Source organism: Clarias gariepinus, chromosome 26 (assembly GCF_024256425.1).
Source record: "Clarias gariepinus isolate MV-2021 ecotype Netherlands chromosome 26, CGAR_prim_01v2, whole genome shotgun sequence".
In the NCBI taxonomy this organism is placed as follows: domain Eukaryota; kingdom Metazoa; phylum Chordata; class Actinopteri; order Siluriformes; family Clariidae; genus Clarias; species Clarias gariepinus.
Window position 1 is genome coordinate 759,961 of NC_071125.1, and position 23,547 is coordinate 783,507.

General features: G+C 36.8%; 2 protein-coding genes across 3 annotated transcripts; both read right to left on the reverse strand.

Annotated features, from left to right (window-relative positions):
• Positions 1-6,011: 6,011 nt before the first annotated feature.
• LOC128514099 (myeloid cell surface antigen CD33-like) lies at positions 6,012-11,019 on the reverse strand. Of its 2 annotated transcripts, none has more exons than XM_053487785.1 (7): positions 10,942-11,019; positions 8,324-8,695; positions 7,751-8,005; positions 7,536-7,623; positions 7,252-7,306; positions 7,023-7,156; positions 6,012-6,874 (listed from the first exon to the last, which is right to left on the reverse strand). In XM_053487785.1, the coding sequence occupies exons 1-7, from the start codon at positions 10,982-10,984 to the stop codon at positions 6,799-6,801; spliced, it is 1,023 nt and encodes a 340-aa protein (XP_053343760.1). In that variant the 5' UTR covers positions 10,985-11,019; the 3' UTR covers positions 6,012-6,798. The 2 variants fall into 2 exon arrangements, with proteins under 2 accessions (XP_053343760.1, XP_053343759.1); XM_053487784.1 differs by having other exon boundaries at positions 7,252-7,327.
• Positions 11,020-13,318: 2,299 nt separating this feature from the next.
• LOC128513822 (uncharacterized) lies at positions 13,319-20,458 on the reverse strand. Its single transcript, XM_053487371.1, has 7 exons — positions 20,212-20,458; positions 19,087-19,428; positions 18,449-18,703; positions 18,229-18,331; positions 14,828-14,882; positions 14,185-14,276; positions 13,319-13,503 (listed from the first exon to the last, which is right to left on the reverse strand). Exons 1-7 carry the CDS (start codon positions 20,456-20,458, stop codon positions 13,437-13,439), a joined length of 1,161 nt encoding a protein of 386 aa, XP_053343346.1. The 3' UTR covers positions 13,319-13,436.
• Positions 20,459-23,547: the final 3,089 nt, after the last annotated feature.

Consider the following 23,547-nt stretch of genomic DNA (forward strand, 5'->3'; position numbering starts at 1 on the left):
GGTGTGTTCTTCGTCCCTCTGCCTGTGTTACATCACAGGATGTGCTTGTCCTTCTGCCTGTGCTACGCCACAGGACGTGTGTTGTTCATCCTTCTGCCTGTGTCTTGCCAGAGAGCCCCTGTTAGCACAAAGTTATTAAGTATTGTTTGAGTTTGGTTGTTTCTTTTGTTTGTTGAGTTTTTACTTGTACTTTTGTGTTTACTGTTCATTAAAGACTCTTTTTTGGCTACACAACCCTTCTGCCTCTATGACTGCTCTCTTTGCCCACGGCGATCAACACCAGCCATTACACCCCGATCGTGTAATACCTTACCTACATACTACACCATACCTTTGTTTGCTCTTCAGGTTTTACAGTGTGGTCCTCTGGAGCAGTATTCTTATTGCTAATAGAATCAGAAAAACAACACATTTAGTTTGGTAGCAAACCAGACAGTGGATGGTTAAACACAGTAAATAAAGTCAGTATGTCAAATAACTTTAGTAGAAAAATCGGTAACTGAATAACTATTACATATATTATTAAAACCAGTGAATGCTATTAAATACCACAAATGTTTACCTTGAGGATTTAAGAATTTAATTAAACATGAATATACGATTATATATACAGTGGTGTGAAAAACTATTTGCATGTTTGTCACACTTAAATGTTTCTGCTCATCAAAAACCGTTAACTATTAGTCAAAGATAACATAATTGAACACAAAATGCAGTATTTAAATGATAGTTTTTATTATTTAGGGAGAAAAAAACTCCAAATCTACATGGCCCTGTGTGAAAAAGTGATTGCCCCCCTTGTTAAAAAATAACTTAACTGTGGTTTATTACACCTGAGTTCAATTTCTGTAGTCACCCCCAGGCCTGATTACTGCCACACCTGTTTCAATCAAGAAATCACTTAAATAGGAGCTACCTGACACAGAGAAGTAGACCAAAAGCACCTTAAAAGCTAGACATCATGCCAAGATCCAAAGAAATTCAGGAACAAATGAGAACAAAAGTAATTGAGATCTATCAGTCTGGTAAAGGTTATAAAGCCATTTCTTAAGCTTTGGGACTCCAGCGAACCACAGTGAGAGCCATTATCCACAAATGGCAAAAACATGGAACAGTGGTGAACCTTCCGAGGAGTGGCAGGCCGACCAAAATTACCCCAAGAGCGCAGAGACAACTTATCCGAGAGGCCACAAAAGACCCCAGGACAACATCTAAAGAACTGCAGGCCTCACCTGCCTCAATTAAGGTCAGTGTTCACGACTCCACCATAAGAAAGAGACTGGGCAAAAACGGCCTGCATGGCAGATTTCCAAGGCGCAAACCACTTTTAAGCAAAAAGAACATTAAGGCTCGTCTCAATTTTGCTAAAAAACATCTCAATGATTGCCAAGACTTTTGGGAAAATACCTTGTGGACCGACGAGACAAAAGTTGAACTTTTTGGAAGGTGCGTGTCCCGTTACATCTGGCGTAAAAGTAACACAGCATTTCAGAAAAAGAACATCATACCAACAGTAAAATATGGTGGTGGTAGTGTGATGGTCTGGGGTTGTTTTGCTGCTTCAGGACCTGGAAGGCTTGCTGTGATAGATGGAATCATGAATTCTACTGTCTACCAAAAAATCCTGAAGGAGAATGTCCGGCCATCTGTTCGTCAACTCAAGCTGAAGCGATCCTGGGTGCTGCTGCAGGACAATGACCCAAAACACACCAGCAAATCCACCTCTGAATGGCTGAAGAAAAACAAAATGAAGACTTTGGAGTGGCCTAGTCAAAGTCCTGACCTGAATCCTATTGAAATGTTGTGGCATGACCTTAAAAAGGCGGTTCATGCTAGAAAACCCTCAAATAAAGCTGAATTACAACAATTTTGCAAAGATGAGTGGGCCAAAATTCCTCCAGAGCGCTGTAAAAGACTCGTTGCAAGTTATCACAAACGCTTGATTGCAGTTATTGCTGCTAAGGGTGGCCCAACCAGTTATTAGGTTCAGGGGGCAATTACTTTTTCACACAGGGCCATGTAGGTTTGGAATTTTTTTTCTCCCTAAATAATAAAAAACATCATTTAAAAACTGCATTTTGTGTTTACTTGTGTTATCTTTGACTAATAGTTAAATGTGTTCGATGATCAGAAACATTTTGTGTGACAAACATGCAAAAGAATAAGAAATCAGGAAGAGGGCCAATAATTTTCTCACGGCAGGTAAGCTTTACTTTGTGCACGCAGGCGCTGTGTATGTGTGTGCGTGTGTGTGAGGCTAGAGTAAGACTCTTGCTTTCAGCCCCTCCCGTCTACCCCTTCTCATTTTACACATTAAAACTTTCTCCTCTCGTTTAAACACACACAAACATTAACAAAAAGACTGATGTTCTCCTCTAAATTATTAAAGCTTCTCCGCTTTTTTTATGTTGCTCGCGACAACGTAACAGCTCGTTAGATCATGCTCGTGTAATGATGAGATGGACAAACTGGTCAATACCCATTTTTTTCTGTTTTATCTGAAGTCAGCAACAAACATCGCTAATGGCACTCGTGTGAGCGCAAACTAACAGAATCACTGCTGTAAAGTAAAACAAACAAACAAATGACCCAGCACCTCACCTCTAAAAAGATTTGTGACAGAGTTTTTTCAGAAAGCAGAGTGTGTGGATGTTCTGTGGGTGCGCTTCACCTCAGAGCGCGCTGTCGCGTTGTATTCAAAGAATAGACTAAAACGAAATCATATTTGCTTCAGCATTGCAAACAATATTGTATAAGGCTTACTTTAGTAAAGATGATTTACTGTTGTATTTTTGTTGTACTTCGTCTTTTTGCACATGCGCGGGCATCTTTAAATTTGAACAGAAAATAATAGTGGGCTGGTAGAACCGTTATTTTTCATATACCTTAAACGGCTAAATGAAGTTAAATATACACAATAAATTAATAATTGCATTTGCTTTACATTTGAGCACTTATGTGTAAATAGATTACATATACTTCCATATCATATATTTGGGTCTAATACTGTTTTATTTATATTTTACAACATTACATGCAGCTTTTAGATAAAGTTTTTATTTAATACAATTTTATTATTTAATTAATTACATTATTATAAACATGATTCTTATTCTCTATATTCTTGTCAAGTATAGTCCTCCATATCTGCATTTTTCCGCATGCGTTTATCAACCTTTTGATCAAAACGCTGCCTTTTGTTAAGGCTGCGGGTTTATACATGCCGATGAATGAATTTTAGATGAATCTTTATAGGCTCAAATATAAATTTTTATTTATGTCCAGGTGTATTACAAAGTGAAGACCCGTTCAGTTGTTCCCTGCACGGTGTATCTGCACGAAGAGATTGTGCATGTCTACACTGAGGGTTTGTGTGTGTGTTTGTGACGTTATCCTCTCCTTCCAGCATGCTTTTAACCAACCAACTCTGGCCTTCAAACTCAGAAGGGCTACATGTCATAGCCGATAACTGCTCCTTTGATCTGCTGGTTACAGCGGGGCGCCGACTGCTGATCAGCGTATAGTAACCTGTACAAGCCAATCCCTCCCCCAAAATAGTGTAAATGTCTGCAACAATCACTAACCATTAAAATGTTAAGAATTTAAACACGAATATATAAAATATATTCTCTTTATACATATTTATATATATATATATATATATATATATATATATATATATATATATATATATATTAAAAACTCATGCTAGGTTACTTTTACTACGCTAAAGTACCATTTATCAGCCTTTTGATCTTAGTTCTTATCTATGGCGTTATATTCCGGCCACAATTTTTCCGGCCGTGTCTCGCCTGCTCGCTCATTATGTTTTCCGCGAACGCGCGACTTCTCATGCAACATTTCTTTTCTGTGCGTACTCGACTATAGTGTTTCAAAACTGCCACACAACTAGCCAATCACAGATATCCACACACTACTTCTGATTGGCTGTTCCTTCTCTATTAGCTGGCAATATCGACCGCTTAATGCATACCATAATTTGTATAGTGCTTTTAAACTGGTCATTGTCTCAAAGCAGCTTAACAAAAAAAATATAGAATGAAAAAAATTTTTATTATTATATATATAATAAGAATACAAATAAAAAGTAATTACATAAGGGAAGCATAAGAAATAAAGTTGTATTTATTTATAAATATTATAAACAAATATTACAGTATTTATTTTTATTTACTAAAGTATTAGTATATACCAGTTTCGTTTGTCCATTGTGTGTTTTTATTTACTTATTGTTATGTCTTACAATATTATAAAAGCTTACACTTATCTAATTATCCATATAGCTCATTGTTAGACTACATCGACTAAAATTCAAATCGGACAACTAGGTCGCTTTACTTTTAAACCCTTATTTACGACGCTTCCGTTATGCGGTCGATATTGCCAGCTGATAAAGAAGGAACAGCCTATCAGAAGTACTGTGTGGATGTATGTGATTGGCTAGTTTTGTGGCAGTTTTGTAACCCTGGACAAAGTTGAACGAGTATACAGGCAGAGTCGAGCACGTACAGAAAATAAATGTTTCACGCGCTTGCAGGCAGAGTCGGCCTAAGAGACATAACACACTTTCGGCTTCAGTAGACAAACAATACTTCAGACTGAAACACAACTGCCCCCTACAGGTAATGAAGGGCATTTTCACAGCTTGCCGCGGCAAGTCGCGGGATCCCTTTTCTCGATACGTGTTTAATGTTTTTAATGGCAAAATCTGTATAAGAGATAAGCTGCTCATTCTGTTTATTATAATATGTCCTTAACTGCATTGTAATATTTTCATTACTAGAACTATAGCCAAAATGTGTGTATGTAGACATGTTGGGGGTTTGTTTATTAAATATGTAACACTGTATTTTATTTCAGATCAAAAGAATGAAATGAACTAAATGACTCCAAAAAAGAAACAGAGTCACTAAAATGATTCAAACGTCTCATCACTACCATGAACAGTATCTATCGTTGTTGGTCTTTCGGTTGCTCACTGTGACTCTGTGTGTGTGTCACTGTGGGAGGAACCGGAGTCCCAAGAGGAAACCACCAAGCACGGGGAGAACATGCAAACTTTATGCACACAGAGACCCTGGAGGTGCAAGGCGACAGTTCTAACCACTACACAACCGTACCCCATCATCCATCCATCCTTTTTATTTCTCTGTAATGTGGATAATATACATTAATTGGTTGCTCTGATATTATATTGTTTTGTTATTGATTATATTATCTTTTTTTTATGTTCACAGTATATAACAGTTTAACTGATTAATTCATTGTGTGTATCACATCATTTAGTTAGGATACAAGAAAAAAAGACTGTGGAAGCTCGGGCAGATGTTTTTTGAGATGTGAAGAAAAGCTGTAGTCAGTAATTTTCATCCTTGTTAATAAACGTCACTTAATCGTGGACTCCACTGCACATGATTTTCACTAGCAGGTGTCACTTGTGTAAAAGCTTTGTGAAAAGAAATGGGGTTTTAGGGGTTTAAAATGTTTAAAGACTAATCTTTTTAATAATGTTTATTTTGGTTTTAGTAGAGTCGTTTTAAAATGTTGTTTGATTTTCTAATTTTAAACATTTTAAACTGCATTGATGATTCAACTTCAGTCATGCTGAATAATAAAACTTAAAGCTAATGATAAAAGTGCGCTATTTTATTAAATCAATATATTGTACAGCAGTATATCAAACAACCTTATGTTTCCTAACCTTGTGGTGGGTAAAAAGTGGCTTACCTGTGCCTCAGAAAAAATAAAAATAAAAACCCAACATTTCTAATCAATTACTTTTAATTTTATTAACATAAAAGTCAAAAGCCAAGGTCTGCACAACTTAGCAAATGGACCAAATCAGTATCATTACTAATCCTAGCTGCTGTGAAGAAATCTGATGTGAAGCATCCAAGATCTACATCAATGTTGCATTTTAACACTTTGAAATTTTTACGTAACTCTTTATTTAAGAAACAATTTGATTTCTGGGAATCCAGAAAAATCCCTTCTTAGCTATTTGAAAGACTTGTGTATTAAAGTTCTTGTTTCTTGGTAATCTTCAGATCTTTTCTGACCTCTGTTGCTGAGGTGCACAGCAATAAACTTAGTCACTCAATGAATTATCATTAACTAGGCTTACAAGTGTGCTTTACTAAAGGTTGATCAGCTTTACATACTTGAACACATTATCTACTGAAAGATCATGGATTTCTAACATACAGATTGCCTTCTTTTGATTGATTCGTTATGTAGCTATATGTATAAGATATAGCCATACTGTATAAAACAAATAAGGGTTTCATACATAATTCCACAATTTAAGGCACTGAGTTACTGATTGGACAGGCATTGGTTCAAGGCTCAGCTCACCAGCTTGTCATTGTTGGGCCCTGGAGCAAGGTCCTTAACTCTGTCTGCTCCCGGAAGGCTAAATCCTGACTGTGCGCTCTCACCCCAGTTAGACTGGTATATGCGAAGAAAGAATTTCAATAAAGTTTATCATCTCATAAACTTAAGATGATGGTCTCACACTGCGCTACAGAATGATGAAAAGAAGATGAAAGAAAAAGTTTAAAGCAGAGGAACAAGCATCTAAAACAAACATTGCAATGCGAGACCATCAACTGCAACAAATGGGACCTTGAAAGCGGATTCGAGAGTTGGATTCAACAATTGTGCAAATGTATTGCTCATGATGGGGACGATCTTAAGCAGCACTTTTATATTGAGGAAGAGTTACTCCACCAACATGTGCAATTTACAGGATTCAGGATAACAGTTTGAATGAGATGTTCAATTGTGATCAGGTTTTGTGACAGTGCTGTAGATAACACTGTCATCCTCTATCTGTTGTTCAGTGTAAACAAACCTGTAACCAAAACCACAGAACATAAACAATTAGTATTAAGTGCCAAATTTATTATATAACAGAATTGTGGTTGGTAAATCTGAGCTTTCCCCAACAGCTTGTAGAGAAATTAATATTTTAAGTCATTAGTACATGTATTAGCTCTTACCCTTGTTTTTGTTCTTTGGGTTTAATACGGACAGACGCATAAGTCACTTCGTCTTTGTGCGATGTTTCCTCCCCCAGCTGAGGAGAGTTGTTTAGCTCTGGTTTTGTCTGTTTAACAATAGTGTCTTCTCCAACCTAGTTATATAAAACATACAATTATCACCATCAATTATAAAGGCTTCTTGTGTTTATCAATGTATATATTCATGTGATTCATTTTAAGATCATACCCATGCTTTCTCTGTAGTTTTATCAATGTTTTGATCCTGAGCTTCTCTATTTTCTCTAACAAGAAAAAAACACAGTCTACAAGTACAGCTTTTAGCATATACAGTTTTCCTTAGCACAAACCAATGTCCTGCCCACCATGCCAGCCTTTCCCAAAATGAAATGTAGAGTTAGGGTAAAGAATATTTATTTTATCCATCATAACAATCTTACTCATATTAAATATGAAATAATTTTATGATAATATTAGTTTATTTCAGGTTTAGTCAAGACTGCCAAGTCTTACCTGCAGTAGGAAAGTACAGCTGCTACGATTACTATCACGACAACAAACACCAGAACAATGATCCAGATTTTCCACTGAGCAAAATCTCCTGTTGAAAAAAGTCAATAATATTTAAGTAACCCTGTTACACACCAAAATGTGTAAGGGGACTTTATAATTTTTTTTATTAATTTTATTAATTTAATTCCGAAAACAGTTAAAACACCCTCACCCACCCTCGACCTGAAGGCTGATGGTTTTAGATGCTGACGTCTCATTGGCTTCCCAGTTGCAGGTGTAACTCCCAGAATCCCTCACGGTTAGAGCAGGAAAGTGAAGAACGGGTCCTGATGTGTTTAACTGCTCGTTGTTCTTAGACCACACAAACTGTGAGGAACTGTGTGTGCAGTTCACATCACACGTCAGATTTACAGAGTCTCCTTGTTTAAGGGTTCCGCTTCCACTGAGCCTGATTAGTGACACCTTTAAATCTTTTTCATAGAGCAGGAAAGACACAACGTCACTCAATCAAGACCGAGAGGGGTTATTAATTATTCTACAGATGTGTCCTACAGAATCAAACAAGTCTGCATCACACTTTATTAACTTTAGTGATGGCTCAGGAAGCTGGCAGGGAATTCAAAAAGATTTAAAAATGAGGATTTTTAAATCAATTTAACAATTCTGAAACTAAGTAGAAATAATAATAATAACTTTGCAATATTTTCAGAACAATCAATTAAATAATTTAATGTATACAAATAAAACATTCATTCTGATTTTTATTTAAATTTTACTTAAAAATGTACCTGTAGTTTGTAGAGTCACTCCGGGTTCACCTGTCCACTTTCCACTAGGCACATTAGTTATAAATCTAAATTTGTACGTTCCAGAATAACTGAACTGTACATTGTGGATTAACAAAGTGCAGTCAGATTTGTTGTCGCCAACATACTCAAAGTCTGACTCGGTGTTTGATGAGCTGTTATAAACATACGGAGGGTCTGTACACCTTCCTGTGTTTGAGTTCATTGAGCACCAAAGCATTTGTGTCACCTGACTCTTGGGATTTGATGTTGGATAATAATAACTACAGGGAATGGAGACACTGAATCCTCTCACAGCACAGATCGGATTATCAGGATAATTCACACCCCATCCACTGTCCTGAGTGACAATACCTGCAAAATGTGTTAGTTAGTTATGCAAATCTTACTCTGACACAAAAGCAACAGACAGCCATTAAAAAATGTTCATTTATTAGTGTGTTAGTGTTCATGTAGTTGATGTCTTCATTAAATAATTTAATCATTAAATAAATGATTAATGCTCATTGCAAAACAAGCTTTAAAGGTTTATTTTCAAGAGTCAGGAAAGAAGAGGTTGTTTTAGTCTGTTGTGATACAGGAAAACCTGTCAGGCTCGATAGAGCGTGTGGTGGATCCAAGTGCAGATGGAGAGAGAGAATAAAGTGGAGTTAGTGAATGTTTGTGGATGACTGAGTCGGCCGAGGGGCGGTTTTGATACCTGGCATTGGTTAAGCTCCACGCTGCGGTGTGAGCAGGAGAGACCTTGCTGGAATGCGGAAGCACGGAGTACTGGAACGAGTGTGCAGAGGCGAGTGGCAGTGTGTATGTCGCTTGCCTTGCGGCAAGAAGTACAGTGATGTAAAGTTTATTTTCTAACAGTCGTTGCAGGACTGGCGTACGTGGAGTTTTTGTTATTTTACAGAGTGCGAGAATATCAGGATATCATCCAAATAAGCAAAGACTGAGGCAGTAAAAGGTTTGCGCAGGGGTGTGAGTGGAATTTGGAAATTGGTGAGACAATAGAGGAGGACATTAAGGTCTGGTCAGCCCTGGAGTCCACTAAGGCATGAGTGGCATAGGATCGATTACCATGGGTCAGGGACACTGAAAAACATTATCGCTGGTCTGGGAAAGCACTAGAAGGTGGGCCCACCTGCAACCCCAGAACTACGAGGGGGCCTGACCTTTTAGTGGGCAGGATTGCACGACGTGGCCTGTCTGACCGCAGTAGAAGCAGGTGCCATTGTCTCTGTGGCGCTGACGCTCCTTTGGCAAAATGCGCGTGCAGCCTATCTGCATGGGTTCAGGGGGTGCCTCGGGTGTGGCCAAGGTGGGTGCCAGGGTGCGCCCCTGTAGATCCGCGGGAACCTCGTCTTTTATTGGGTCTGAGAGCCCATGGAGGAAGCAGTCGAATAGAGCCTTTTCGTCCTAGACACAAGAGGGAGCCAGGGTCCGAAACGGACCGGATTCCCTGGCGTAGCTAAAGTATTTGGGTTGCCATCTGATGCCCCGTGAATGATCGATCAAAAAGCCGCCTTATTTCGTCAGTAAAATGTGAGTGATTGGTTACGAATCTGAGTAGGAGGTGGTTGGTTCCGAATCTGAGTACATTTAGGCATTTGGCAGACGCTCTTATCCAGAGCGACTTACATTTTTTTTGTCATTATACATCTGAGCAGTTGAGGGTTAAGTGGCAGTTAACAGTGGCAACCTTGTGGTTGTGGGGTTTGAACCTGGGCTCTTTTGAACTGTAGTCCAATGCCTTAACCACTGTCATGGATCCAAGTGCAGGGTAGAGAGAGATCTCGGGTAGAAATGAAGTGGAGTTTGTGAATGCTTGTTGATGCCGAGTCAGTGGATTAGATAAATGTAATTTTTTACTAATTGCTCCATAATGAGGTCATCATTAAAACTTTTGCATCATCTCTGATGTCAAATGAAGGTGTTTATTATGATATAGTTTATTTAGTCGCGGTGCATTGTCTCCCAGACACTACAGTAAAAAGATATGACTGAACAGCATTAATCAATCAGATAAGTCTGTGACAGCTTTTTTTTTTTTTTTTTTTTTTTTACAGAAGTTACAGCTGATGAATTGCATGAGGAGTGCAGAGTGGAACTATCATTGTATTATATTTCCTACATCTATTTCCCTTATTAAAAGGCAACATTTAATACATTTTACATTTTAATATATTTTACATTTACATATTCAATCATTATATTGTTTGTCAATATAAAATGTAATTTTGCAGAGCACATTTTCTCAACTGTTACATCTTACAGAATCTACAAAAAACAGTCATAAAATCTTTGCAGTAGGTTTAAACTAAATACTACGGTGTCACACAGAACCATACCCCATATGAAACATAGATGAATCTTAAAAGGTTTAAAAGTTTAAAAATGCAGACCACTATGACACAATAATTATTATTTCTTATCTTCATTAATAAAGCTTTAGTTTTAATAAGACACAAGTTACAGTTAATTAAATATTTAGATTTCTGCTTGTTTCTAATTTCCACAATAACACTAACTACTTAACATTTATCCACTAAAAGAAAGTACACAATTCAAAAATATTTTAAACAAGAGCCTGAGGTTGTGTTTCATACCAGACAGCGTGATCATGAACATCAACAAGTACAGGATCTTCATTGCTTTTTCAGCAATAACTGAACACCCTAGCTTTGTTTCTGTGTATATACTTAGCTCACTGATTTGGTAACTATAAGAGAGAAGTGACATTGGTTCCTTAAAAAAAAACTATTGCAACAGGGGATGTGGAAGCATCATGCAACATTTCTTTTCTATTCAAGGTGGGCATAAGAGTTTACCAGTTTAAAGGATATATATTATATTAAAAACAGAAACAATTATTATAAGCTAGTGGAAAAATCACTCTGGTTCATCAGGGCTCTGTTTCCTATGGATTTTACATTTTATTTAGTTTGTTTGTTTGTTTGGTTTATTTCTTGTGATGTTAAAGAGACTACAGAAGCAAGTTTGTTGAAGCAAGTTGAAGAAAACCCATAAAAGTTTAGTTGAAAAGTATAGTTTTAATAAAGAAAACTAGCGTGAAACAAACACAAATGTAACAGCAAGCTTACAAAAAGGAGAGCTACAGGTAAATGTAGTTTAGGCTTTTATTGTCATTCCAACCATATACAGTACAGTTCAGTACACAGTGAAACGAAACAACTTTCCTCCAGGACCAGGGTGCTACATACATGCAATACAGTAATGAGGTGGTTGAGTGAACAAAAAGCAAACAAAACTTTTTCCTACATATTTGATCTGTAAAAATAGAAAATGTACATGTAATAAAACATCAGTGCTAATAACTACATCAACAGCATTACAAACAAATTATTAAATTTTAAAAATCAAAATCAGCCTTACAGAAATGTGGATGCAGATTTATCTCCATGATCTGACAATCTAGAGGTGAGATAGAGACAGCGTAGGAAAGAAACCTTGAGAGGAACCAGAATTTAAGAGCAAAACAAATAACTTTGACAAAAGAAATGTTAAAACTACAGTGAAACCTTGGATTGTGAGTAACTTGGTCTGCGAGCATTTTGCAAGACGAGCAAAATTTGTAAATAAATTTTACCTTGATAAACGAGTAAGGTCCATAAATACGGGTTTGTCTGCTAAGCGTCATGTGACCACAACTGAGCCAATGGTTCTTCTCTCTCTCTCATGTTGTGGGATTATGGGTAATCGTCTCCTATGCTTAGTCTCAGTGCATGTGCATCCCTTGTGTAGTCAACCTCCGGGTGCACGTGTACAGTTCACATAGTCATAAAGCATTTTTTCTATTTTGTGTCCAAGTGTAGTGACTGTTCTTTAGTAACTCTACTGCAACAACGGCCACCCTAAAGGCTGTAGCAGTGCGGGTGATAAATCTGTTTAACAACGCAGTTTCACATTTCCGGAAAAGCAAGTGACATTGGAGAGGTTCCTTGTTAAAGAAGTTTGCTTACAGAGGAGTGATTCTGTTATTGTGCGTGTGTATGTGTGTGAATGCCTGACATAGTAGCCCCCCTCCGCCTCTCTTGTCTTACACCAGCAAAAAAAAAAATTTCAAGGTAAAGTGCAGAATAATTTGTTTTATTTTTACTTTATATTTTGTATTGATTATTTTATATGAATATTTTTGGTTGTGGAATTAATCGTCTGAGTTTCCATCTTTTCTTGGATAGAAAGTTTTAATATTGATATTTGATATACAAGTACGCTTCTGGGAACAAATTTTGCTCGTATCCAAGGTTTAACTTTACAATGAAATTCCTGGAGGATTATTATTTATAATCACACTATTCAGTCTGACTTAAATCCTGTCAAGGGTCCTTCATGTCATTTTTTTATATATATTTTTTTAAATTAACATTACCTCCGACTTGCTCATACTCAGGGGTAGGTGTTGGACTACTGATGAGACGGTATCATGTTCAAACACAACCAACCTGCTTCTGTTGGGCCCTTGAGTAATGCAATTAACCCTCAACTGCTCATATGTGTAATCAGATAAAAATATAAGTCACTCTAGATGAGAGCATTTGCTAACTGACATCTATACACACATGCACATTTGCACACTTCCTCAACATTTCCATTTATTTCTATTCAAATTCATCTTTATATTTTTCTAGATTGTATATTTCTTATATATTTTTAAAAATATTTTTTACATTTTGTTCTATTTTCTACAGTTAGGTTTCTATAGCTAAACGTATTCTTATTTTATTCCACTATTTATTTCTTGCTAATTGTTTTTACATTTTTAAGGTCACGGGCAGTCGTTTAAGCATTTCACTGAATATCATACTGTGTACTAGTGTGTATGTGACAAAAAAGTTTATAATAATTTTATTATTATTATTATTTTTTACATTTTGTGAATCAGAAACCTAAAATGAGTATGAAATTATCTTTAGAACTGAAGCTAGATCCAATACAATTGCATATAGCCATCCTCTTCATCAGCCGGTGCCACCAATGTCGCCCTATAAATCCAGGTTTCAAACCCTGGTCACACACACATAGTTGAAAGCCTTTCCGTCCTTTTCAAGCGGCCTGTGAAGATATGACTGGGGACGTGTAATCATTTCATTACCACAGTGCTGTAGATCACGGATATGTCCACATTCTCCTGCTCAGTGTGGACATGCCTGCAATCACACACAAACCCGTTTAGGAAATGTTTCAATAGGGATAGGCAAAGCAGGCTTAGAAATATGCTCTAAATGATTAGATTTTTTCAACACAAATAGAGTAAAAGAGAAAATTGGACAATGCTAAACAGTCGGGGCAAAACTCAGTGATGGAGATGAGACAGAACCCAGAGATGCAATACCCTTAAAATTTATTGCAAATTTGAGGCAGAACTGAGGACTTTAACTGGGTTTACTAGCCGGTAGTTAAATTGGAATAAGTTAGTGTGAACTATTAATTCCACATGATGTCCCAAAAGTCTTCTCACATAAGAACATACGTACATACTGTACATAGGAGATACTTTTTAGCAAAATGTGTTCCGGAGTGTTTCATCAAGATGACTCAGTGTGTGTGTGTGTGTGTGTGTGTGTGTGTGTGTGTGTGTGTGTGTGTGTGTTTAAAGAAATTGTAATCATGTAGAGGCCGTCTTGTGAACATTGTTACATTTTGCTTTAAAAAAGTCTTTATGGAGACTCGCTGTAGAATAACTGTAGATAATATTACTAAGTGAACACACACGGTCCGAAATCATCAGTATATTTAATGAATGTCAGTAAAATCACCCTGCTTTCTAGATAAAGGAACTAGCCAACAGTAAACCCGACTCTTCCCCTGTGTACAGCATTAGTTCTTACCCATTGTTCAGATTATTATCTTTGATACACACAGATGCATATTCCACTTCCTCCTGCTGTGACACTTCTTTGGGCTGAGGAGCCTGCTTTACCTGCAGTGAATCAAATTACCTTTCAGATAAATAACTATAAACAAGTGTGTGTCAAAGTAAAACTTAATACAGCTATAAATACACAGGTATCAGTTTGAAATTACTTTTCAAATAGTTGAGATAAATATTTTTTAAATGTTTGATTTGAAAAATGAAGACAGTTCTTGGGATTGATCTCAAAACCATAAAAGTATTAAAGTAAGCTTTTCTGTGCTTACACCTGATTCACCTCATTGTTTTTTTTTATTATATGGAATCAGGAATGCTAAAGCATTCAAACAAATGCTAATGGCACAGTCCACTCTGAAGTAATAAAACCTACACAATCCGAGCAGATGTTACTTTGAATAAAATAACTGGCATTAGAATCTGATGAGTTCTGGTTCATGAAGCTGTCAGAGATTGTGAAACAGCAAAACGTGCTTTTTTTATTTACAAAAAAATGGGAAATGGTAATAAATATGGTAAAACTATAACAGGGTTTGGTTATTAAACTTTAACAAGGTAGTGTCAACTGCATCTCATTCCTTTACCCACATACTACACCATACCTCTGTTTGCTCTCTGGCTTTTACAATGTTGTCCTCTGGAGCGTCATCCTTCTTCCTAATAGAATCAGAAAAACAACATATTTAGTTAAGTATGGCAACTACACTAATTCTCTCCATCTGTTCTGTATTTTTCTACCCATCCCGAGGAATCGGGAGATTGTGCCAGCTTCAGTAGATAAAGGCAAACCCTGCGAGGTTCCTGAGGCATCCAGAGAAGGACCAGCTCCAGCTGGATTCTGCTTTATGATGGTTGGAGCTACACATGCTGCTCCTGTGCTCCCAGTGATCCAGACCCCATCTGCCCTCTGCACCTACTGACTCCCTGTGCTGAACTGGACTGCATGTTAATTTAAATAACTTCTGTTATATATGACTTTCACCTGCACAACACACATGATGTTATTTCTATCTGTTATCACCCAGATGAGGATGGGTTCCCTGTTGAGTCTGGTTCCTCTCAAGGTTTCTTCCTATTACCATCTCAGGGAGTTTTTCCTTTCCACCGTCGCCGTCACCCTTGGCTCGTTCATCAGAGACATTTCATTCATTCATTCATTCATTCATTCATTCATCTCATTATTATCTAGACACATTCTTCTTACACATACACACTTCCAAATATTTTCTTTTCCAAAAATGTTTTTCATTTTTGTGAAGCTGCTTTGAGACAATGACCACTGTTAAAAGCACTATATAAATAAAATTGAATTGAATTGAAAAGTTAAGGATTAGACCAGACATTGGATGATGAATCAGTAAATACAATATAAATCTAACGAACACTGATCTTATGACATCTTCAGATCGAGGTCAGAGACAGACACTGTTCAGTGTCCAATGTTTTGGCTGCGTACTTGGCAATACAACTCTTTCTGATTCGATTTCTTCTGATTCGTCCTGGTTTTATATAGGTCTCGTTTGAATGGAATGGGTGCTGTAGTGGTTACAATCTGACAATTTTGTTTTAATCATCATAAATCAGGAAAAGTTATTAAAAAGGATAATCAAGTGTTACAATCAAATATCAGATTCTTACTTTGTTGCTCAAAATCATATCACCACACACCTTACCCAACATGGCTTAGGATCTGTACCCTCGATTAGAACAGAAAAAATTACAATATCTGCATTGAGTTTAATAATACACAAAACAGGGTGTCACTATTTATGACAAAACATTTAAGAGATAACACACCTGCTTAAGGAAGAAATCTAAAAAAACACATACACAATATTATGTGTAGTGTATGATGGCTCTTGCGTACGCTCATAATGCTCAGAAGCTCAGAATCAAATCACAAAATAACAACAGAAATAAACAAATTAAATTATTATAGTCAAGACTATGTGATCTCCCTGGACAACGATCAGATCACTCCTACAGCCACTGTCCGCAACCTTGGGGTAACTGTGGACAATCGTCTGTCATTTTCCCCACACATTGCCAACCTTACTCGCTCTAGTCGATTTCTTCTTTACAACTTTAAAAGAATCCGCCCATTTCTTTCTTTACAGGCTACTCAGGTGCTTGTTCAGTCCCTTGTTATTTCAAGACTAAACTTCTGCAACTCACTGTCTACTATTCATCCTCTGCAGCTGGTTCAGCTTACCTCTCTCTGCTCTAATAACACCGCGCACTGCAGCACGTTCCGTCCGATCCTCCAGGAACAGGATTGGGCAAATGTCATTTTTTTTCAATTGTCATTTTTCATTCAATTTTTTTTCAATTTCTTAATTTTTCTTCAATTTTCATCATTTTTCTTTAATTACCTTTTTTTTCTCTTTGCATGTGTTTTTGTAAATAAAACTCTATTGTAGCAACCCAGAAAAAATGGTAGACTTTATTGACAAATAAAGTCAAATTTGTCAAATTTATTGACGAATAAATGTTTGTTGTTTACTATTGTTAATAAACAAACAAACAGACGTATGTCAGATTCTCAGGCGTTGGAGACAGGCAGACAGAAGAGGGCAGACAGCACTGTGTTACGCAGCTCTGTGTTGTGGCATGAGTAGCAGCTCAGTAAAAAAGTTAATGTTTAAACATTAGACACCATGCAAATCTCATGAATGCCTTTTTCAATGAAGGCATGCTGTATATTTAATAAACAGTAGTGTATTGCTAACATGAGTGTATTGCTAACATATTTTAATAAAAATACTTAAAGCAGGCGTGAGACAGAATGTGGATATGCAGTAACCTTAAAATTAATTGGAGATTTAAGGCAGAAAAGAAAACTGCAAGGCTAGGTTTGCTAGCTGTAAGATAAATTGTAGTTAGTTAGAACAAACTGAACAGCAAAATGTCTTCCAAAATGTTTCCTTAAGGCGACACAGTGCGTGTGTGTGTGTGTGTGCGTGTGTGTGTGTGTGTTTACATTTTGCTTTAAATAAGTCTTTATGCCCCCCATGGAGACTCGCTGTAGAATAACTGTAGATAATATTACTAAGTGAGCAGACACGGTACTAAATCATCAGTATATTTAATGTATGTCAGTAAAATCTCCCTGCTTTCTAGATAAGGGAACTAGCAAACAGTAAACCTGACTCTTCCCCTGTGTACAGCATTAGTTCTTACCCATTGTTCAGATTGTTATCTTTGATACACACAGATGAAAGTCCCACTGATGCCACATGGCTATGAGTTCTAAAGAGCAAAACATGGCATGCTCTCTGGGCATCACTCACATTACTTTCTCTTTTGTATCAATCACTGTGACACTAATGCAATCATGGTCTATCTATGAGCTCAAGTATGTAGAAGAGGGTAGACTGCTGTCACGGGGCAAAGCAGAACAAGAGGAATCCAAGCGCAGATGAAGGACTGTAGCGTTAGACAAGATCACAAACTAGAGCCATAGTCAAAAGGGTCAGTGTAAGTTCGATAACGGGAAATCAAAAAGTGAGGTGACGGATCTTAAAATCTGAAACAAATGCCATACTCAGACAGGGAAGCGCGAGACTAAAACAGAAAAATCGAAGAGTGAGGAGATAATCCGAATCAAGAAGCAGAGCATGCTTGGAAACGTGAGAGCTATGAAACAAACCTGCAAGAGAACTGAGGCAAGAAAAGGCAGACAATAATCCATCAGTGAAGCGACGCATAGAATGGGCCAGACACAACAAGAGCATGTGGGAAAAGTGACAGCTTGGGAAAGAACAAGGCAGAGAAGTTGTGAATCATGACACTGCAATGTGTTATGCTGCTCTGTGTTATAGCAGGAGTAGCAGATCAGAAAAATGAATAGATTCTGCTCTAAATTAATAAATGTTGAGCAAATCTACTTAAGAACTGCACACTTTACACATGAAGGCAGCGCTCTATATTTATTAATCAGTTGTGTATTTCTAACATTTAGGGTCTCTGTGCATGAACCTGTTTGAAACATGTAGAGTTTTACCTCCTGTTGTAAACTCCAGCTCCTAAGATGACTAGGATGATGATGATCACTCCAACTGTCACTACAGCAATGATCCAGACTGGCAACCGATCAGGATTATCACCTGTGAAAAAGTAAACAACAGAACCAGGAGTGTAAGTGCATTATCACAATCAACTTCTTCCTTTTCTTCCAGTAATCATTTAAGACATTCAGGAGTGTTGTGAGCAGACGGACCCACCCTCGACCTGAAGGCTGATGGTTTTAGATCCTGACGTCTCGTTGGTTTTCCAAGTGCAGGTGTAATTCCCAGAATCCCTCACGGTTAGAGCAGGAAAGTGAAGAACGGGTCCTGATGTGTTTAACTGCTCGTTGTTCTTAGACCACACAAACTGTGAGGAACTGTGTGTGCAGTTCACATCACACGTCAGATTTAACGAGTCTCCTTGTTTAAGGGTTCCGTTTCCACTGAGCCTCATTAGTGACACCTTTAAATCTTTTTCAGAGAGCAGGAAAGACTCCACGTCACTCAATCAGGACTGAGAGGGGGTCAATAATTATAATACAGTTGAATCCTAAAATCTGGACTTTGTCAGTGTTTTTTTATAAATTATATTTCCTCAAAGAAGATTTTTACTTTTATTAATGTGTTTTCTATATAATTCCTTATATCACAGCACTACTAAATTATTAACTCTGATGGTTAATTGCATATAAAAGGGCAATTATTATTTTCTCATAACAGCATACCCATGTTACATAATTACATTTTAATCCTTCATCAGCTGAAAAAAATTTTAATAACTGCATAAAAAATAAAAACACTCATTTGCAGTGAAACCTGTTGGAAGGTTTATTATGTACATAAAGAATATTTACCTTCAACTTGTAGAGTCACTCCTGGTTCACCTGTCCATTTACTATCAATCCAATCAGTTATAAATCTGAATCTGTACTCTCCAGAATTACTGAACTCTACATTGTGGATTAACAAAGTGCAGTTTGATTTGTCGTCTCCAACGTACTCAAAGTCTGACGTGGTGTTTGATGAGCTGTTATAAACATACGGAAGGTCTGTACACCTTCCTTTGTTTGAGTTTATTAAGCACCAAAGCATTTGTGCCACCTGAATTCCCTTAGGATAATAATAACTACAGGGAATGGAGACACTGGATCCTCTCACAGCACAAACCGGCTCTGGATATTTCACTCCCCAATCACCTGAGAAATAAGTGTTTACATTAATGCATCAAGATTTCAAAAGGTACGATTTTAAAACAGATACTGTATCTCTCTTTCAAGTTCTACACTGGAGACAAAGCATGTATTAAGCTACGTTTACACTGCAGGTCTTGATGCCTAATTCTGATTTGTTGCCTAGATCTGATTTTTTTGACCGTCTGTTTACACGTTCTTTCAACTATGACTCATATCCGATACACGTGTTTACACCTGCCATGCCATCTGAAACTTAAAGGAAGGTTCTTGCGCTACACACTAGCCAAGATAGACGAAGGTGAAGTATGCTTGACGCTCTGCGATATATGCAAAGTTCGCAAAACGTCACCAGGGTTTTAAAACGGAGGAGGAAAAAAAACCCGCTGATTTCTTAATGTTATTTAGGCCAAATAAGCATTCAAATCACCTCGTCACCTGCGATGTTATAATTCCACACGCGCTTCCACCAGAGAATAACATTACGTCATTAAACTTTACACTACAATTACATTAGCACATATCTGATTTATATCTGATTTATTTCCACATATGAAGGAGGCCTGAAACCGATCTCGAAATATTGGAATGCATGCGTTTTTTTCCTGTTTACATGGACATAGACCATATCCGATATGTGTCAAATAACATATGAGCAAAAAATCGGAATTGGGTCACATTTACCTGACAGTGTAAACGTAGGCCTAGACATTTTTCTAAATAGTTTAACACACACACACACACACACTGACAAACACACTCAGGAGTGTTGTGAGCAGACGGACCCACCCTCGACCTGAAGGCTGATGGTTTTAGATCCTGACGTCTCCTTGGTTTTCCAAGTGCAGGTGTAATTCCCAGAATCCCTCACGGTTAGAGCAGGAAAGTGAAGAACGGGTCCTGATGTGTTTAACTGCTCGTTGTTCTTAGACCACACAAACTGTGAGGAACTGTGTGTGCAGTTCACATCACACGTCAGATTTAACGAGTCTCCTTGTTTAAGGGTTCCGTTTCCACTCAGTCCAAATAGTGACATCTCTAAAGTCCACCAGCAAGAACATGTTTAAATATTATATACATTCATTTCTTTACAAAGTATTACTCCACGAATAAATCCTGGAATTTGATTGGTTAGAAACTGGGGATTCATTTTTCTTAACTCTGACTGTAGTGTAGCTGCACGTCACAGATTGTCTTTAGTCTTTAGTATTTTTTTGTAAGGAGATGTGTATTTAACATTTATAAAAGGGTTTTAGGAGATCGAAGAAATAAAGAGAGACCGGCAAAGAAAAAACTGTTTATAGCCGCTATAAAGTAAGCGAGAAGAGGAACTAACTTGTTTTGCACATCTAAACATTTAGGATAAAACATTAAACATGTCTGATGAAATGGTTCATACAATTAAAATTATAATAAATAAATTGTTAAAAAATTATTGTAGTCAAATTACTGTAATATAAGAGGAATAATACACTTTGGAATGGGCAGGAAAAGAATCAATTGTACTCAGGCCATATAATAGCATGCCCATATTATTATTTAATAATAAGCTGGATGCAGAGAAAGTTTATTATGCACATAAATATTTTATTGTATTTTTTTTTTTTTTTCATTTAAACTATAGCATTTACCTCCAGTTTGTAGAGTCACTCCAGGTACACCTGTCCACATGCCACCGGTCACATTAGTTATAAATCTGAATCTGTACTCTCCAGAATAATTGAACTGTACATTGTGGATTAACAAAGTGCAGTTTGATTTGTCGTCTCCAACGTACTCAAAATCTGACGTGGTGTTTAATGTGCTGTCATAAACATATGGAGGGACTGCACACCCATAATCTGTGTTTGATTTCATTGAGCACCAAAGCATTTGTGTCACCTGAATGGGATTTGATGTTGGATAATAATAACTACAGGGAATGGAGACACTGAATCCTCTCACAGCACACACTGACCCTGGAATGGTCACATCCCAGTCTTTAGTGTTAGTGTACTGAGTGAGAACACCTGCAAAATAAGTATAAAACCAGATTTTATTTCATGTTAAAAAATTTTATTTAGAGTTCGAAAAAACATCTCTTTTAAGAACAAAAGTTTAAAGGAAGTCATATACTTTTGTTTAAAGGTTATAACTCCTCACCACACACACACACACACACACACACACGCATGTACACATTCAAACACAAACACACGCACACACACACACACACACATTCACACAAACACACATGCATGTGCACATTCAAACACACACACTTATATCATATTTAACCAGTATTAAATCTCAGTGCATGACACAGATGATCTAAAAAGGGATTTTGGTTCGTCAAATCATGAGCAGTACAGCACATACAAGCTACAGCATGACATAATGCATTACATTAGGCGTTGTCTCTCATCAATCAGTGTGTCTTTAACTTGTAAAGGCAGCCAAGCTTTGTTACAGTAGCATTTTTGTAATGTACTAGTAATAGATTTAAATAAATAAAAAAAGATTTTTAAAAAACAAGATGATCATTAGTAGCCTTTAATCAGACACAATTGAATATGTAACTATGTTTATGTCTGTATATAATCCAGTACACACTACATCATGAACCAACAAACAGTGAAAACACACAACACTGATCAGTAATTATGGATAAAAACTGAGTGTGAAATGAAGGTTTCATACCAGAAAGTGTGAGTAGGATCGTAACCAGGTGAAGCGTCTCCATCCCTGCTGTTAACAATGAGGCTGTGATCAGCTTCGGGTCTGTGTGTACACTCAGCTCACTGACATGCAAATAACTGAGAAGTAAAATGTGTTCCTGGAAAACAATAAAACATTGTAATAAAGTGAAATGGAGAAGGGGTACATTAGTGTTAATACACAGCGCTGGTAAAGTCTGGTTTCTGATGGTCAGACGGTGTTGATTAATTTTACATAACAGCAGCACAGACAGTAGTGCAGCAGCCAATCACAGGTTTATATTTTATACTGTTCTCACTTTAAGTTATAATATTTATAGTAACGGCTCACTCATGGCCAGTTTCATGGTGGATTCTCCATATAAACTTTTTTTTATTGTGTCTTTTTTTGTGCGGTTATATGAAAATATAGTATAGTTATATTTATAACTTTGCATTATCACACCACTAAAATGCTTAAAAACAGTTCAACTTTCTTAGTTATTATAAACCTGGTCAAAGGTTAAAAAATTTAACTTTAATTCTTCTCAGTAACTTTGACTTTTTTTTAATATTAATAATCTATCACAAAGTGAAGAAGTTGTCAGGCAGAGGTGTAAGGCTTTTTTCCACTGTTAGATATTATACTTATAGACAAATCAATTACAATATGTTACTTATCAAAACATATATTAAAGAGTATTAAAGGCATCAGTTCTGCATGTACATATCGCCCCCATTGCACATGCCCAGACATTCTGTCAAACACTAACTGTACACTTTATGTTGCATGGCTCAGGTTCTGTATATTCTAGCATTGCAGTGTTAAAGTGTGACTGTATTTATTCCTGTATATATGCCCCCACCCCCGAGGGCAATAAAATTATTTACACACAGGACAGAGAAATGTTTCATATTTGCATTAAGGGTAATCATAAACAGAGAGAGAGAGTTAAATGCTCTTTATTACTATTGGTCACACTTTGTTAATACACGTTTCAACAATTTCAACATTACATTATATTACATCGCATGAGTACCAAAGAAGGAAAAAGTAAACTACATCAAATGTGAAAAAGATAACTCTTCTTTAACAACTGAGCACAAAGCCCCAATACGACACCATTTCATGTCAAATGTTGTCAAATCCTTTGTAGACTTAAAACAAAACAAAATAAAACAAAAATCAATCAACACTCGTGATTTCACCAGATTTAAAAACATGGCCACCTTGTCCTTACCAGACAGTCTTTCAATCTTATTTCTCCTGCTCATATAAATGGCTAACTTTGCCTGACCTAAAACAAAATTCAAAAGCTGACAGCCCTAGTAGATCGAACAAACTTAAAACCGAAAATAAACATTCTCATTAAAAACAATTCATTAAAGGAAATAAAATGAATTTCCATAAGTAAAAATAGAGCTTTCAGTCTATCACATTCCATGAAGG